Here is a 14,766-nt window from a genome sequence, read left to right on the forward strand (position 1 = left end):
GTCTGTTGAATTCCATATATAGCGTTGATCATTTCAGATTCAGATTTATCTACATGTTATATATTTTAATGGACTTTTGAGTTCCACAAGTAGTTTCAACAACAAACAAGTATGACACGAGTTGAAACTCTATATTACTGCCTATACAGATAAGAGTCTCTTGCAGTTGGTTTAGCTTTCATTGTGAGTAAATTCAACAAACTCCCTTACAAAACATAGATTCATTAAATACATATTTTAAGATGTAAATAAATAAATCCAATTGACTGAGCATTTCTGCCTGCGGAAGGTTAAGTTCACGTTAGGCCATCAGAGGCACAAATGTCAGCAAGGAGTTTCCTCTTTAAGACTATGACATTTGACATTTTTTTCCTTTTCAAACTTGAAAACACAACGTGAGGAAAGTAAGAATAAGGGGACCAGGCTCACAAAGCCTTTCCCCGGGGTGAATTATTGCTTGGGAACAGGAACACTCTCTCTTTCCACGGTCAGCGCTCGCTGCTGGACGCACATTTTTTGAAATGTCAGTTCTTTAGGGCCACATATCTAATTTTGTTTCACTCGGTGTAAGTAAATAGGTCTGACTGTGAGTTTTTGTTCACAGATCCCGGGAGAGTGGTTTTCAGCACAGCAGAAAGACCTCTCACTGCAACCTCCCTCTAACATATTGATCAGGAATGGCTATTGGCGTCAGCCCTGTGAATAAAATGCTTCTCTGCTGAGTTCAATTCCCCACTGGGCAACTGAATAGAGACAAAACCCTTTAGCACTTTCTTTGTGGACTTCTATTTAGCTCGGATCCCGGGTCTAATGACGTCGCCCTCAGGCACAGACGAAGTGAACAAATGGAAATGCCACTTCTGTTGACCACACATTCTCAAATGACTTCATATATACCAGTTGTTCTTCCTGCCACTCTTATGTTACCGCAGCAAACTGAGAAGAGATCACATTGAGATGATTTATAAAAAAAACCAAGGGCAGGTAAATAGTGTTGTTTTCAGGCGTTTCGCTCAAACTTGTTTGTTGACATCAAAGAGAGGAAGAGGCTTGACATATGCATCTAGATACATTATCCCGCTGAAAGCAACAATCCCCTTGACATTTGAAATAACTGGAACATGAAAAAAGACAATGTTTATACAGATTCAGAGTACAGAATGTGCAGCGTTTTGTATCCACATAATAGGAACAAGCATTTCCTTTTCTTTTTTTTGTGACTTCTACTATTGTATGAGGAGGGGAAAGGACCTCTTCATACCTCATTTCCAATTTAGAACACTTAAATACTCTTGTAAAAATGATTGCTTTTATAATGTCTGTCATTGTTTCATATGATTACACATAGGGAATCCATTCAGTGTTTTTTTTTTTAACATCAGAACAGGCACTAACCTTTTGGTCCACCAAATTTTCATCATAGTGATCTGCTTTCCTTCATTTCATCGAGTTTTCCCTGAGCCTCAGAATAACTTTAGGTAGTCGAGTGATTTCCCATATATCATTTATTTATTTAGTAATTTATTTATTTGTGTATTAATCTATGAGCTATGTATTTAATATTAAATAATGCACAGTCCTCTTCATGAGATTTATGATAAACGTAGGGCTTTCTCAGTGGTCCTTTGTTTTCTGTTTGGTTGGAATATAGGGCAGTTCAGTTTGGGTGCTCTTGTCAGAGACAGTTTGTGTGCTGCTATTTCGTAACAGTTTTTTGCGGCAGCCGGGGTTTAAGAGACCTTTCCTGGGTAGTGTGTGGGCTCCCATCGTCCCCTTCATTGACGAGGGAACATAGGAAGGGTCCAGACAGTTATGGAGGAGTGAGTGCTCAGAGGAAGAACGTTTGGGGCCGACTGAGCTCGACAGGAGACTGGGTTCACCTTCACTATCTGGTGTATTACAGCCACTCTTGTCCTCCTGCAATTCCTCTTGCTCCTCCTCCTCCTCGTCATCATCACAGCACAATGCGTGGTACAGAATTTTGTCACTGAAGCGCACCCTTTCTCTTGTGCCGGAGTTACGAGAAGTCTTGTGGCTGTGAGTGGAGCTGCTCGCCTCCTCGCTGGATGAGTCTGGAGTAACAATGCGGGGCCCATTGGGGATGGGCAGGCCGCCGTTCATCTGGGAGTAGACGGAGGCAGTGGAGGGGGGCGGGGTGGGGGTCTGCGTCTGGGTGGGGATGGTCCCGCGGCCCATCTCCGTTCGCAGATCTCCTGGTTGCTCACCAGGAATGCGGCAAGCGGCGCCAGCACCCTCCAGGTAGCTGCAGAACTCCCAGCTATCAGAAAGCACATCAGAATTGAGGAAGTCAAGGCGGAAGGCCTCTCCCAGTCCTCGCTCACTACTGGACGTGCTGCTGGCCGTGGCCACCGTCCAGTCATCTGGATCCTGGTCAAAGTCAAAGTCGGACGTTAGTTTATCGATCTGACCCACCACCTGCAACAGAAAAAGGAGAGCGGGGGAGAAAACACTGATGAGATACTGTGGAGAAACCATTTCTGAGGGAGATTACATTCAGAACCAGATGCTTATATATATATACATTTATGTTTAGTGACATGGCTCTATTGATGGCACGATTGGTCTGTTTGTCGTGCTTTTCAACACTTGGGTCCAGAAATATCAACTTCTGGATCGCTTGCAACATTAGGTACAGACATTTGTTTTGCAGGTGTTATTTACTTTACTTGGTAATGTGAAAACATTTTGTGGCCAAAAAATAAGCAATTATGTTTACTTTTCACATGCAATCACCATAAAAACAGAACAAAGGTTTTTTTGCACCAAAATTGGGGTACTAGATCTTTAGAGCTGTTTTTCAGTCAGTCAGTCAGTCCATGTTTTCCACTATTCAACTGATAAACGGGTGCCACGTGCACACTCTGCGTTTCCCTGTCGGCCTTGTGTGGCCAAACCGTCTATATGATAGAGAACTGTAGCGGATACGACCCGTTTCGTCTCTGTGTGGCTAGGGCATAAGTCTGTTTTAACATTGCAAATTGATGCTAATTAACTAATAAGGATTGAAGAATAAAATCGATATTCAGTAAATGGGACTATCAATGACTTTTGCGAGGTATACACCCTATAGTGCTACTATAGTTACTCATATGTTGGTACTTTAAGAAGCATTACAAATTCAAATCTCATACACACTTTGACTTTGACTCTTATTGTATGAAAATAGACTGCCTTTGATGACAAAAGTTAACAAAAGCATGAAAAACGAATACAAAAGTATTAATTATAAATCTCCCTTTTAAAATAAATCTCTCGGACAGCTTACTTGTTACGCATTATGTCACATTTCCAGATGCTTTACATAGAATATCCGTGTCCCCTACGGGCAGTTTAACAAAATATTTAGTCACAGCTGCTGATAGATCTGTGTTTGCATTTAAAGCTTGCCATTACAATACTTTCCATCTATAAATCTTGAATTGTTTGTTAATGGTTTTTAAAATGTTTTTATTTCTGCCAAGGCTTCCTATGGACATCTGTTTTAAATTAGCTTTATGTTAAATCAAGAAAAATGTAAATGGAATACGTTTGTTGCAGTGAAGATGTGTCAAAGAGGCTTTTTCAGCCCTAAGAGAGAAAATAACTAAAACATACTTTTAGATTAATGCTGAGAGCCGTGTGACCTCAGTACAATGGCTCATTCATATTGCCTTGATGTTGTACTGCAGCTACCAGGATGAATAAGATGAAGCTACACAGACGTATAGCTTTATGGCACAAACACTTAACCCAGTGCTTTTTATGCTCTAACATTGATGTATATTTTAATTCCAGTGTTATTGTAATGTCCAAGTCTAACTAAATACAATCCAAATGTCCCCTGCTGCCTGGAAACGTACTCGGTAAAAGCATTTCATTCATGGTTAGTCAAAATTAACCTCAATGCTTCAATCATCAGCAACCACAGCGGTGAGTGTTTGATGAATAGAAAGCACTTCAGCTGAAATCCCACTGGTTTGCTGACAACCCCTAAAAATCAAGCCCTCTATACTTGACATTTTAGCACCTTCAATCAGCATGTTCTGCTCTCAACAGCAATCTATTGTAAAATGCAGGCTCCCAGTGTTCCTGTGGCTTGTAAATGATACATTTCCCCAAACCTTTCAGGAGGCTTGTCATAATAATAAAGTTATCGACTTAACGCTTTGATTAAAAATTTGGACAGGACCTTGATCATTTGTACGTTATTAACTTTCAGTCCGCAACTCTGGTGTGATTAAGGGTTCCAGCTAAGTTAATGTTTTTTTATTACTTAAACTTAAAGCTGATATGTGGTTAGTTTGAACGTTATGCTTACTCATTCCTAACCATGAATAAGCTGGACTGGCATTGTATCTTATTGGCACTTGAATGACTGTCTATACCCCTGTGAATAGAGAGTTTCCAATATAATACAATATTAAAATATTATAATTTCTTCCATGTGGTAAAATGGTCCTAAAATGACAATACAAATATTTTGATTATTGCAGTTATTTCACAGATTGTCCAACAACAGTAGTTATCGTGACAGGCCTAGCATTTAGGAATAAATCCCAGAGAAAACGTAGCTTTAATCTGAGATTTTTAGAACATAATTATTTTGGTTTTAGCCTCTGTAATTACTTGTTGTGTCGGCTCTTTTCTGGATTAAATGACTACTGTTGTATCCACAACACACACTATTATCTGTTCCTAGAATTAAAGTCCTTATTCACTCTCCGTCCAACTTTAAAAGCGGTATTATGAGTTGTAGACTGTTAATGCAAACAAATGTTCACCAAAAGATGAAGTGATCTCCACTGCAAACATGGAAACCGACATCCAGGAGCTTGATGATCTTTTGCAAATATCTCAAGATGATGATTCTAATCTAACAAACAAACTTTAAATCCAAACTAAAGAGCATTGACTTATCTTACAGGCGGCACATTTAGTCTGCAGCCACACAAGGACGATAACGGTCGTATCCGCTACAGTTCTCTATCACAGGGGTTCCCAAACTTTTCAGGGGGGGGAGGGCTAGTGAATTAATTTAAGTTTTCCGCACTCTCGCGGGAATATCTCCGCAATGGAGCGAGCTTAAGTTTCAGTTTCGATTGCATGATATAGCCCAGCGCAACACCTTCGTCAAACATGTCGCCGTTTGTTTGTACCATTTTCAGGCGATATGTAATCTGTTCTAGAAAAACGATGTGTTTTTTAGGATTTCAAGAAGCATATAGAACAAACAATGGATGTATTTTATGAACATTTATCCATGCTGAAAGTAGATGTAGTTATGAGATAGATTATTATCTAATATATGCATCTGATGAAGCATTGCATGAAGTCTGTTGATGATCAGAGGCTGTTGTTGGGGCTGCATAAACGTTTTTTTATTTTTGTTTTGTAGGCAGACCATGCAGGCCTCAGAGAGTTAAACTTGGGCCTGCGACCATAGTTTTATTGTATTTTGTTTTGAAAATCCACAGCGGAGGTTTGTGTCGTACTACATGCGGTGTATTTTGCATATCTCTCAGTAGCCAACAATCTGAGTCTGTTGGCTCGGACATCAACTCGTAATAAATGTAGTCTACATTTCATAATAAGAGGTGTACAACCTGAGAGGATTTTAAATCGCATTTGAACTAAATGCTTATACAATCTGTAGTTGTATTTGTATTGTAAATTTAATGTGTGAACGAGGCGATATAGAGAAGGTTAAGCTGTCCTTATTAGGCTGTAATTTGTTATATACTTTTGGAATGGGTAAGCAGGCCTATTGTTTTGGGATATTTGTGGAGTTAGGTGGTCCGTGAGTGTTTTTTATTGGTTAAGTGGTCCTTGGTATGAAAATGTTTGAGAAACACTGCGCTAGTGGATTGTCAAAGGGGAAGCCTCGTTGCAGGGAAACTATACAGATGGCTAGTCCGCCACTGAAAAATGTCGATGCATACGTTATTATTAATACAAAATACAAAAAATGATTAAAAAAAAGATTATTTTTTAATTTTTTTTTTTAATTTTTCCATTTTTATTTTGTAATCATCTCGCGACCCCCACTTTGGGAACCCTTATCATATAGACGGTTCGGCCACACGAGGCCAACAGGGAAATGCAGATAACGATAACTGCGGACGAAACGCGCTGGGGGGCCAAACGGTTCCGTGTCTACGCCCAATAACGATCATTTCCTGATAACGATGACGCAATAGCCCCAGTGTTTCAAGCCAAGTCCCGGTATCTCGCAGGACAGTGCACCCAGCAGGAGCTTCCAGCTAGATTTGATCTATACGGACATACTGTAAATGCGAGTGAAGTCTAATCGGACAGGAGAGGAGACACGCAGCTCTGCATGATAACCTGCAGCTCCGCCCGCTGTGATGGAGCGATGAGCGGAACAAAACACACACTTCAAGTTGGATCATCAACCTTAGCTATTTTAGTTACCTCTCAAACTACCTAAACTAGTTATAAATATTTCACTCATTACTGGATCAGCCAGCTGCATGAGACCACGGATACTGACAGGCTGTCAGGAGAGGGGGAGGAAAAGAGAGGTTCCGTCCTCCGTGTATTATTGTTATATAGTCGTTATTCATTTGTTTTAAAGCTCAATAAATAACAAAGAAGACCTTTGACCGGCACTTTTCTAATTTTGTCCGGAATATTTCAACTTTAACGGACATGTTGACCGGCGAAACACCACCTCTGCTGCTAAATCCAGCACGGAAAATAAACAGAAGGGCAACCATGCATGCGCGGGAAGTCTTCTTCGCTGCTTTTGGTGTATTTTGTGGCGGAAGTACAGCGCCACCTACAGGCCCGGCATATGTACTACAGCGTCTCCAGCGGGTTGAGCGGTCTCGTGTGAACAGACACGTTTCTGGTGCCTATTGCGTGTGGACGGAAGACTTTTTTGATAACGATTTTGGTTCGTTTCCGTTATCGTCCTTGTGTGGCTGCAGCCTTAGTAGAAAGAAACAGTTTTGCATGAATAAATGCTATTTTCCTTACTTTTCTTTTTTGTAGAGGTGCTTTATGTTTCTAGGCATTTATATCTTGCTGCATATTCCTACACCCATGGCATTGGCACATTTGTCAATGAGCTTCTCTGCAGATCCACCAGTTGTGGCATCGTACAACTCACGAGTACCTGGACCGTGCTTCTCTATTGGCAGACGGCCTGGAGGGAATTGGGCTGTATGAATCCTCTAATCCTTGAATTACTCATCATGTTTGCTGTGTGATTTGCCGACTTGGTTCTCATGGAGTTGTTAATGTTAAACGTTTCTCAGAAACAGAGGGGGCTGACATTTTGTGTTAGGGACTTAATCTAATCAATGAGTTAAGACGTGATCTGTTAAATGTATATTACAAGCTTGCAATGACACCTACATATATTATTTGGTTGGTTAGCAGTCAAAAACAGAAAGTCCTTTAAATATTACTTATTATTACATTGCATTTAGCTGACGCTTTTATCCAAAGCGACTTATAAGTAATAAATAAATTTCTTTAGATGTGTTTAAGAGAGTTGCATAAACAACATTGTACTTGGAAATTTTAAAGGAAATTTTACACATTTTCTGGTTGCTGAACACAACCCAAATGTGGCTGTTGTTTCTCTGCAGTTTTGCATTTGAATGCATTAATTAGGTAAACTTCCACTGCCGGTTAGCCTGACCCATACCTACAGTACAGTATGTAGGCTAATTTAGCTTGATAAGCTTCTCAGCTCAAAAGGGCAGTACACCTTGTATGCAGCAACAATGAACACTTTCTACCTCTAGTCAAATAATGTGTGATGATGGAGTGAATTGGAGGAGCAGATTGCTTTAGCACAAAGGATGAATGAACACTTCAGGAACCAGTCATTGACTTTCTGCCCAACATATTTAAAATGGATAAACTGATTAGTCAAAAATGGAAAGTAACAGTTTACTTTAATCACTTTACATTGGATCATGTATAGCCCATACACTATTATCAGTATAGGAGGTACCAAATGTTTCATTGAGATTATCCCATGGTATTTGTCATAGTGCAACTATATAGTTACAGGCCATTTAAGAGTAGAACATTTACCAAACATTGCACGAGTAAACATCATTAATCCGGTGCTCATTTCCTATGCAATTACCAGCTCATGTTTACTGCAGCACCTCTTCATGATCCTGTGCACGAGTTTAATCAGCCAGAGTAATTGAAAACACCTGTGTGGGTGGAAAACACACTCTACACGTTTAACTGACTGATATCCTCACACTGACTGACTGACAGTTTTGTATAGCCTCTTTACAATGCCTGAAATGTAGGCTTATTTTTCTTTATTAGTCAATACTAAATGATGGCAAAGTACTTTGGATTCCTCCTAGGTTTTATTCCATTACAATATATCGTATGAGTAGCTTGAAGCTTGGTATACACCTCTGGAGTTGGGCTGTGTATCCCCCTTTTGGCTTTATGACGCCAACACTCTACAAAGTTGATGATGCATCGATGGCCCATCCTTGAGACAGAAAATACTCCATTTGCAACACAGTTAAGAAGTAATGTATGGTATAAGCGTGAATATAAGTGCGGGGTGTGAATTTATCTCAAGTCTTTAATTTCTCTCGATGCCTCAGCTGACAACTTAACTCACTTTCTTTACTGTAAATGGTGTCTAGTGGAAGCTACTAAAAACTATGAGGATGAATATTACCTTCTATGATTCACATGTGAGTTTAAAGCACACAAATGATAGCTATAAACATTTTTCTTTCAATATTTTAGAATAATTATGATCTTTCTACTGTAGAAGCACGGTAACGGAGTCCTCGCAGAGCAATACGTGGTATTGTTTTTCTTTTCCACTGCACAGTATCAGCCGGCAGCCGCGAGTCAACTGTGGTCACAGCACCTGATCAACAGCGAGTTCAGTCATTTCAGAGCTCTCAGAGGTGCTTTGAAAGACAGGCAGCATCAGGCCAGGGTTTATTACTGTACCTCAACACCTGTCTGAGATGATTGGGCCGGGTAATTGAGGGTCAGAGTGAAAGAGGGCACTTGAAGCCTTTTCTGTGACAGAAAGGTACAGTGATGGAAAAGACAGACAAGGATAATCTTACACTGAGTGATGGTCAGTAATGTAAAAAATCTCAGAAGAGCCTCTTCTCAGGCGGAGTAGTGATTTGGGAAATAGATTCCATACGGTCCACTATCACTACAAGAGTCCTTCTCTGTAAAATTCACCACCTCCTGGTATCATGATTTATTTATTGCCGGTGTGGTAGCTGTTTCTTTTTCCCCAAGTCAGCTCCTGTGCTCTGTAAATGCTTATTGGAAATATGCTGGAACATCAGTACTGGAATACCTGATTCCACTATTAATGTTTAATGTACAGGTTCAGGTCAAAATCAGCAAATGTTGACATACTGTATGTGTGTAAAATTGCCTCTGATGTGGAGGGAGCTATTTACCACATGTTCTAAGCACTCTGTTGATCTTAAAACAGATGTTTAAAAGGTATAACTTGTTTTGATGTGCATTGATGGCTTTCTGTATGAAAGGACTTCTGTTTGCTGTCTAGTAAACAGATGGAGGTTGCCATCCTTTGCATGTCTTATGGACATAAATTATGTAAAAGTGCATTTTTAACATGTTTTTAATGATCACACTTTAACGTTTATCCCCTCTTACATATTCTAGTATTTATCAGCACATTAAAAACAACTCAAAATATGTTGTCTGTAGCAATGTACATATGTAAAAAAATACATCAGGTGTGAGTTACCAAAATAAATGAGACATGACACCCTCACTGGGTTCATTTGAAATGCACGCTGTACGAGGGAATCTTCTGCGCATCGCTTCATTACGCTGTGTTCAAGTGGCCTCTCTCCATCTGTTCCTGCACCACCCGTTCTTCCAGGAGTCATTTTCAGAGAAGACTGAGAAGTTTGCCGTGCTTGTTTTTTTAACTATGCAGCATTCAACGTCTTGCATGGCTTTGCTTATCTTCCTGGGAAAATCTCAAATATGTTTAGTGGAGCCATGCAAACACATCTTAAATGTCATTTCTTTCTCAACATGTCATAATAGATTTCCAGCCCGCCCCTGTGCAGCACTTCCAGAGCCTAAAGCGGTTTATGCCAGTTAGGAAGTCTCAGCAATTATCAAAATAGCCTTGCATGCTGGTTTGTAAGTAAAACGTTTGCAAATATTGTTTTAATGCAGTTAGCTCCTGCATTTTTGCAGTTTCTCCTTACCCCTTGCTTACTTCCCCTCAATCTAATTCCCCTCAAGATTTGAAGAGGGGACCATCCAAGCCACTCACAACGTGGCGATACAGTTTATCGTATCCCCCAGAAGCTAATTTATCATCCCTGACCTACTCTGAGAGAAAATATTTACAGGATTCACTAGAAAAATTGTCCTGTGACTCGTAAACTTGTGCAATCTCTTCCAGACATCGTATTCACCATTGGATGAAACAGCACTCTGGGAGCATTAACAATTTCTCGTTATGTACTTAATATTTCCCAGCAGTATGTGAACAACATGCCAAACGGTGCAAAATCCGAACAGTGTTGTTGGCCCGTTTGCTCAGGGCGGATTTGTGAAGCAGGAAGCTGACTAGCACGCACTGACCACTGCAGATGTTTGCGTGTAATCGCAACAAGGTCATGTACAAAGATTGGGATGGATTCAAAGTATTAAGACTTATTTTGTTAATAAATAAGCATTTAGATCCTACTAAGCAAATGCATAGCCATACGAGTAATATATTATGCTCAAGTAGTCTAGTTTTAAAAGTGATTTGGATAGTTTATTGCTGCCTTCATAATTTGAATTTTTGTCGACTATCACTTCAATATTGCTTTGCATTCTCTACAGCTGCGCCTCAAAACCCCATTGGTCAAAATGTTTCTGCAGCAATGCCAGCAAGACTAATTCCTGTATGCAAATCACTTACATTGTGCGGTTGTGACTCTAATGCAGTTGACTCTGCAGAGGTCCAGTGGGTCCGTGGGCGGGAGACTTTACAGACGAGCCACGGGGACCTGATTTAGGTCAGGCCATCTTGATTGGTGAGATGTGTTGCTTGGTGTTGGCACAGGGATGAAGTGTCCTTTGAAGTGTTCGCTGGAAGCATTTGGTGTAATTATCCTGTCACGAGAGGGGCTATAAGCCTGAGACTTCATTAGGCACATGCCCCCTGCTTTTTCATCTTTTCTCAAAAAATGCTCATCTTTATGAAGGTCTTTAAAAGTGCTAAACAACGCTGTGATGAGCGTAGAGCCAATACCTCCTGACAACACACTAATCAAAAGCATCATTACTAACTTCACTGCATAATGGGCCTCATTTATCCCTCTGCAGCTTTAGAAGAGGTGGGCTTCTGCAGTCCTTGAGGTCTGGAAAATCAACCACTTTCTTAGCCAAATTTCGGTGATTAGTTTGGGCAGACACATCCACCTGCCGCATGGCGCATTTGGAAGGTTTATACTATTATGCTGGAGAGTTTATGGGTTGTACTATCTGTGAGGGAGCAAGGTGCGAACTCTGTCTTCTAGCAACAGGGAGGCAGCAGATGCAGCATGCGTTGGTGCTGGCAGAGCACACTGATCGTTTATTGAAGTTCTCCTTCATTGCTTCTATCCGTGTTGAGAGGCCTAGCGCCGGTAATGACCAGAGAAAGATGGTAGTGCCACGCTACGGGGCTCTTCAGTCTGTCTGCTTGCCTGAGATAGCGCTCGGATTAGGCCTGAGCCCTGTCAGGTCGCACTGGTCACACGTGAGGAAAACGAGTTGTGCATGTGAGCGCAGCCAGGCCACACTGACCTATTTGAATGACTGAGTAGAGTTTTCCTTAACAACACGGTGTCTTCCTGTAAAAGGCCAGTGAAGGTTTAAAGTGATTACAGTTTGCCCGAGCACTGGAAATGTATAGTTGGAGGGTAAACGAAGTTGACCCATGCTGGAATAAGGGGAGGATCTCTCCAACCACGCTACATTCCAGCAGTATATCCTTGACCTTGATGCTTCACACTAACACTTCGTCTACAGGCCAGCAAGTCTATTCTGACATTAAAACAGCACAAAAAGTACAGATCCATAGCTACATAGATATCCCAATTTGCTGACTAATAATACTTTATTTGTACTGTAGTTAAAGTAAATTGTTAACATAACAATACCTCAGGTAATTCCTACAGAAGCGGAGGCAATTTTAATGTTACTGCACAAAATGCAGAGCCTGTTAGTATCCGATGCTGTGAATAATAGCTTTTAGGTTATTGGTGTTCCTGTTTTATCGGATCTATATACAACAGAAAAGCATATCAACTTCAAAGAAAGTAAGCTACACTTTGAATTCAGTTTTTTGTTGTCTCAATCATATAAAAATAAACCATTTTTATACATTTTCTAGGAAAAGTCTAATGGTGAAAATACTGCCAAAATGATGTGTCTTTTGCACATGTAGGCTTACAAGATAGGCTCAAACTAAAACACATTCATACATGGCCTTCTATAAGTCTAATTGAAACAGCAGGCATCCATATCCAGTATGTTCTCAACTTCAAATGGTTGTAATACAAAGAACATAAGATATGGAGGGACAGAGAGGCCGGCAGCAAGTGATAGACTGGCTGGCAAAAATGATCTTTCTCATAAGTTCATTTCACTTTTAAGCTTTGTTCCCTCTTTTGTATCTATAAGGAACATTCATATCTCTAAAATATATAGCCTTGATTTGAACCTTACTCAAATAGCATTATCAGTCACACACAGCCATCAATGCCTTTATCATAAGTAAGGATGAAGCTGCAAACCCCACATTCAGCAAAAAGGTTTTTGCAGTAGCCCATTCTGTTCGGCCAATAAGTCGGAGAGTACTATTTATGGTTGTGTAAGATCCATGTCCGGTGTTACCATGGGACCAACTATTTTTTCAAATTTAAAAATATTTCCAGCCAAATTGTTGATATGTCTACTATCACTGTCTCTCTTCTTGGGCAGGAGACGGTGGGATGATATTGCCTAATGACAGTTTCCAGACGGCTGCAATGGGTGTTATTTTACAATTCCAGGGGTGTAAATGGATTTACACACCCCCAAAAATCTTGAATAACACACCAAGGTGGCAAAAAAAAAAAACTACCCCGAAGGCTTACACTTTTTTATCAGAGGAGAACACGTTCTCACTGTTTTTCCTACAAGATCTGGCAGTTAGATCTATCGGCTCTGTTTCTGGTGAAGAAAAAAACCAAGATGTGAATATACAGACTGTTGCCGGAGGATCAGATGTGTGGATGTGTAAAATTGGACAACTCTGCCATGCGGCTTAGTGTTAATCACTCAGGTATCCATGACAGCTGCCAGATGGTTTTCAGCTGTTGACAACATTACTGTCACCCATGTCAACAAGTCGCAGTTTTTTGCGACCATCTAGACACACTGTTTATAAGGAAGTAAATGAAGGTTTTTCATACAATATGTTTGAATAACATCATGGGTGATTTTTGTATTGCCAAAATTTGTGTTGGGTATCCATACTGTCACTTTCTGTCTGATGCAAGCTGCTACCACTCTTCTATGTGAAGCAGGAGGGCTACGGATCCTGTAGCTGAAAGGTGTTAGCTGCCAGAAGACTCTGAATAAAATAGTCTAAAACAACCAGTCTTGGGGTTTAAAATGCATAATGCACTTTGATCTGCAATGGTTAGGTTAAGAACAGTTAGGAAGCATGACTACTTGGTTCATTTTGTAATCCTAAAGACTGGTTCTTGGTTAATTTATCAATCTATGGTAACATCAAGCATGGTTAGGTACTACAGTGAACACTCCTTAAGGCAAACAATCTAAATTATAGGAGTAATTACTTAATGTAAATACATGGCTATTGCTGACAGAAACCAACCCATAACTGTTATACATTTTGTGACTTTTCACTTTGACAATATATTATAACACCGTCAATCTAAACAACACACAGAAAACACACGTTAACCCCAACACTTTTAGAGGGACACGGACTAAAAGCATAATTTCCATTTTTTTACTGTTATAAAATATTTTTTTTCCGCAAATGTAAGTAACAGTTCGACTTAATTAAAGACTTGAAGACACAGGACTTGGTCTGAAATGTGGTCTGAAAGTAGAATACAATCATCCCCACGCTCTGCAATTCTGATGGAGAACAACTTTACACAAACCTTTCAAGGGAGAATTATCATTAACCCAATAACATCAATAGGTCAGATTTCTTTTTAAATATATACACAAAGATACACATGCTTTGAAGTTTGCAGTGAACGATTACTTGGAATAAACTAATCATTTGGAGGTAGCCGTTTGCAATGCAGCAGAAATGCTGACATATAGTGTCCATGACTACCCAAACTATTCAGCATACAGACCGCATCTGCAGCTCTGCTTTATATGCAGCTTTATATGCAGCAATGTATTACATAAATTATGTTAGCATGTCCCTGCTTTTATTCAGACATCAGCCATGAATCTGCTGTGCATCTCTGTTATTTTTTTACAACTGCACTGGTTAAGTGTGTAGCAGCTGTAGTCGTTCACATGCAGAACTCAAACACTGATCAAATAAGACATATCCATCAACAACATGCCAAGTGTAAATCCCTCACTAAAATGTAAATGCACTCTCCGCACCTATACCAGACAGAAAAGCTGAACAACAAGCTCTGGACTCAGGGGTTTTCTCTTTTAATATTGCTCTCTATATTATCATGTTGAAAGTTAATGATGCTAACATAGCTGGCACTT

General features: G+C 40.1%; 1 protein-coding gene across 2 annotated transcripts in view; it reads right to left on the minus strand.

The window, feature by feature from the left end:
* Positions 1–1,120: 1,120 nt before the first annotated feature.
* insyn1 (inhibitory synaptic factor 1) overlaps positions 1,121–14,766 on the minus strand; it is a 47,241-nt gene continuing 33,595 nt past the window's right edge. For both annotated transcript variants that reach the window (XM_010783939.1, XM_010783940.1), the window contains exon 3: positions 1,121–2,436. In XM_010783939.1, the coding sequence (XP_010782241.1) occupies positions 1,615–2,436 (822 nt within the window). In that variant the 3' untranslated portion in view covers positions 1,121–1,614. The remainder of the gene's footprint in view (positions 2,437–14,766) is intronic.

Source organism: Notothenia coriiceps, unplaced genomic scaffold (genome assembly GCF_000735185.1).
Source record: "Notothenia coriiceps isolate Sejong01 unplaced genomic scaffold, NC01 NC01_scaffold00026094, whole genome shotgun sequence".
Taxonomy (NCBI): Eukaryota; Metazoa; Chordata; class Actinopteri; order Perciformes; family Nototheniidae; genus Notothenia; species Notothenia coriiceps.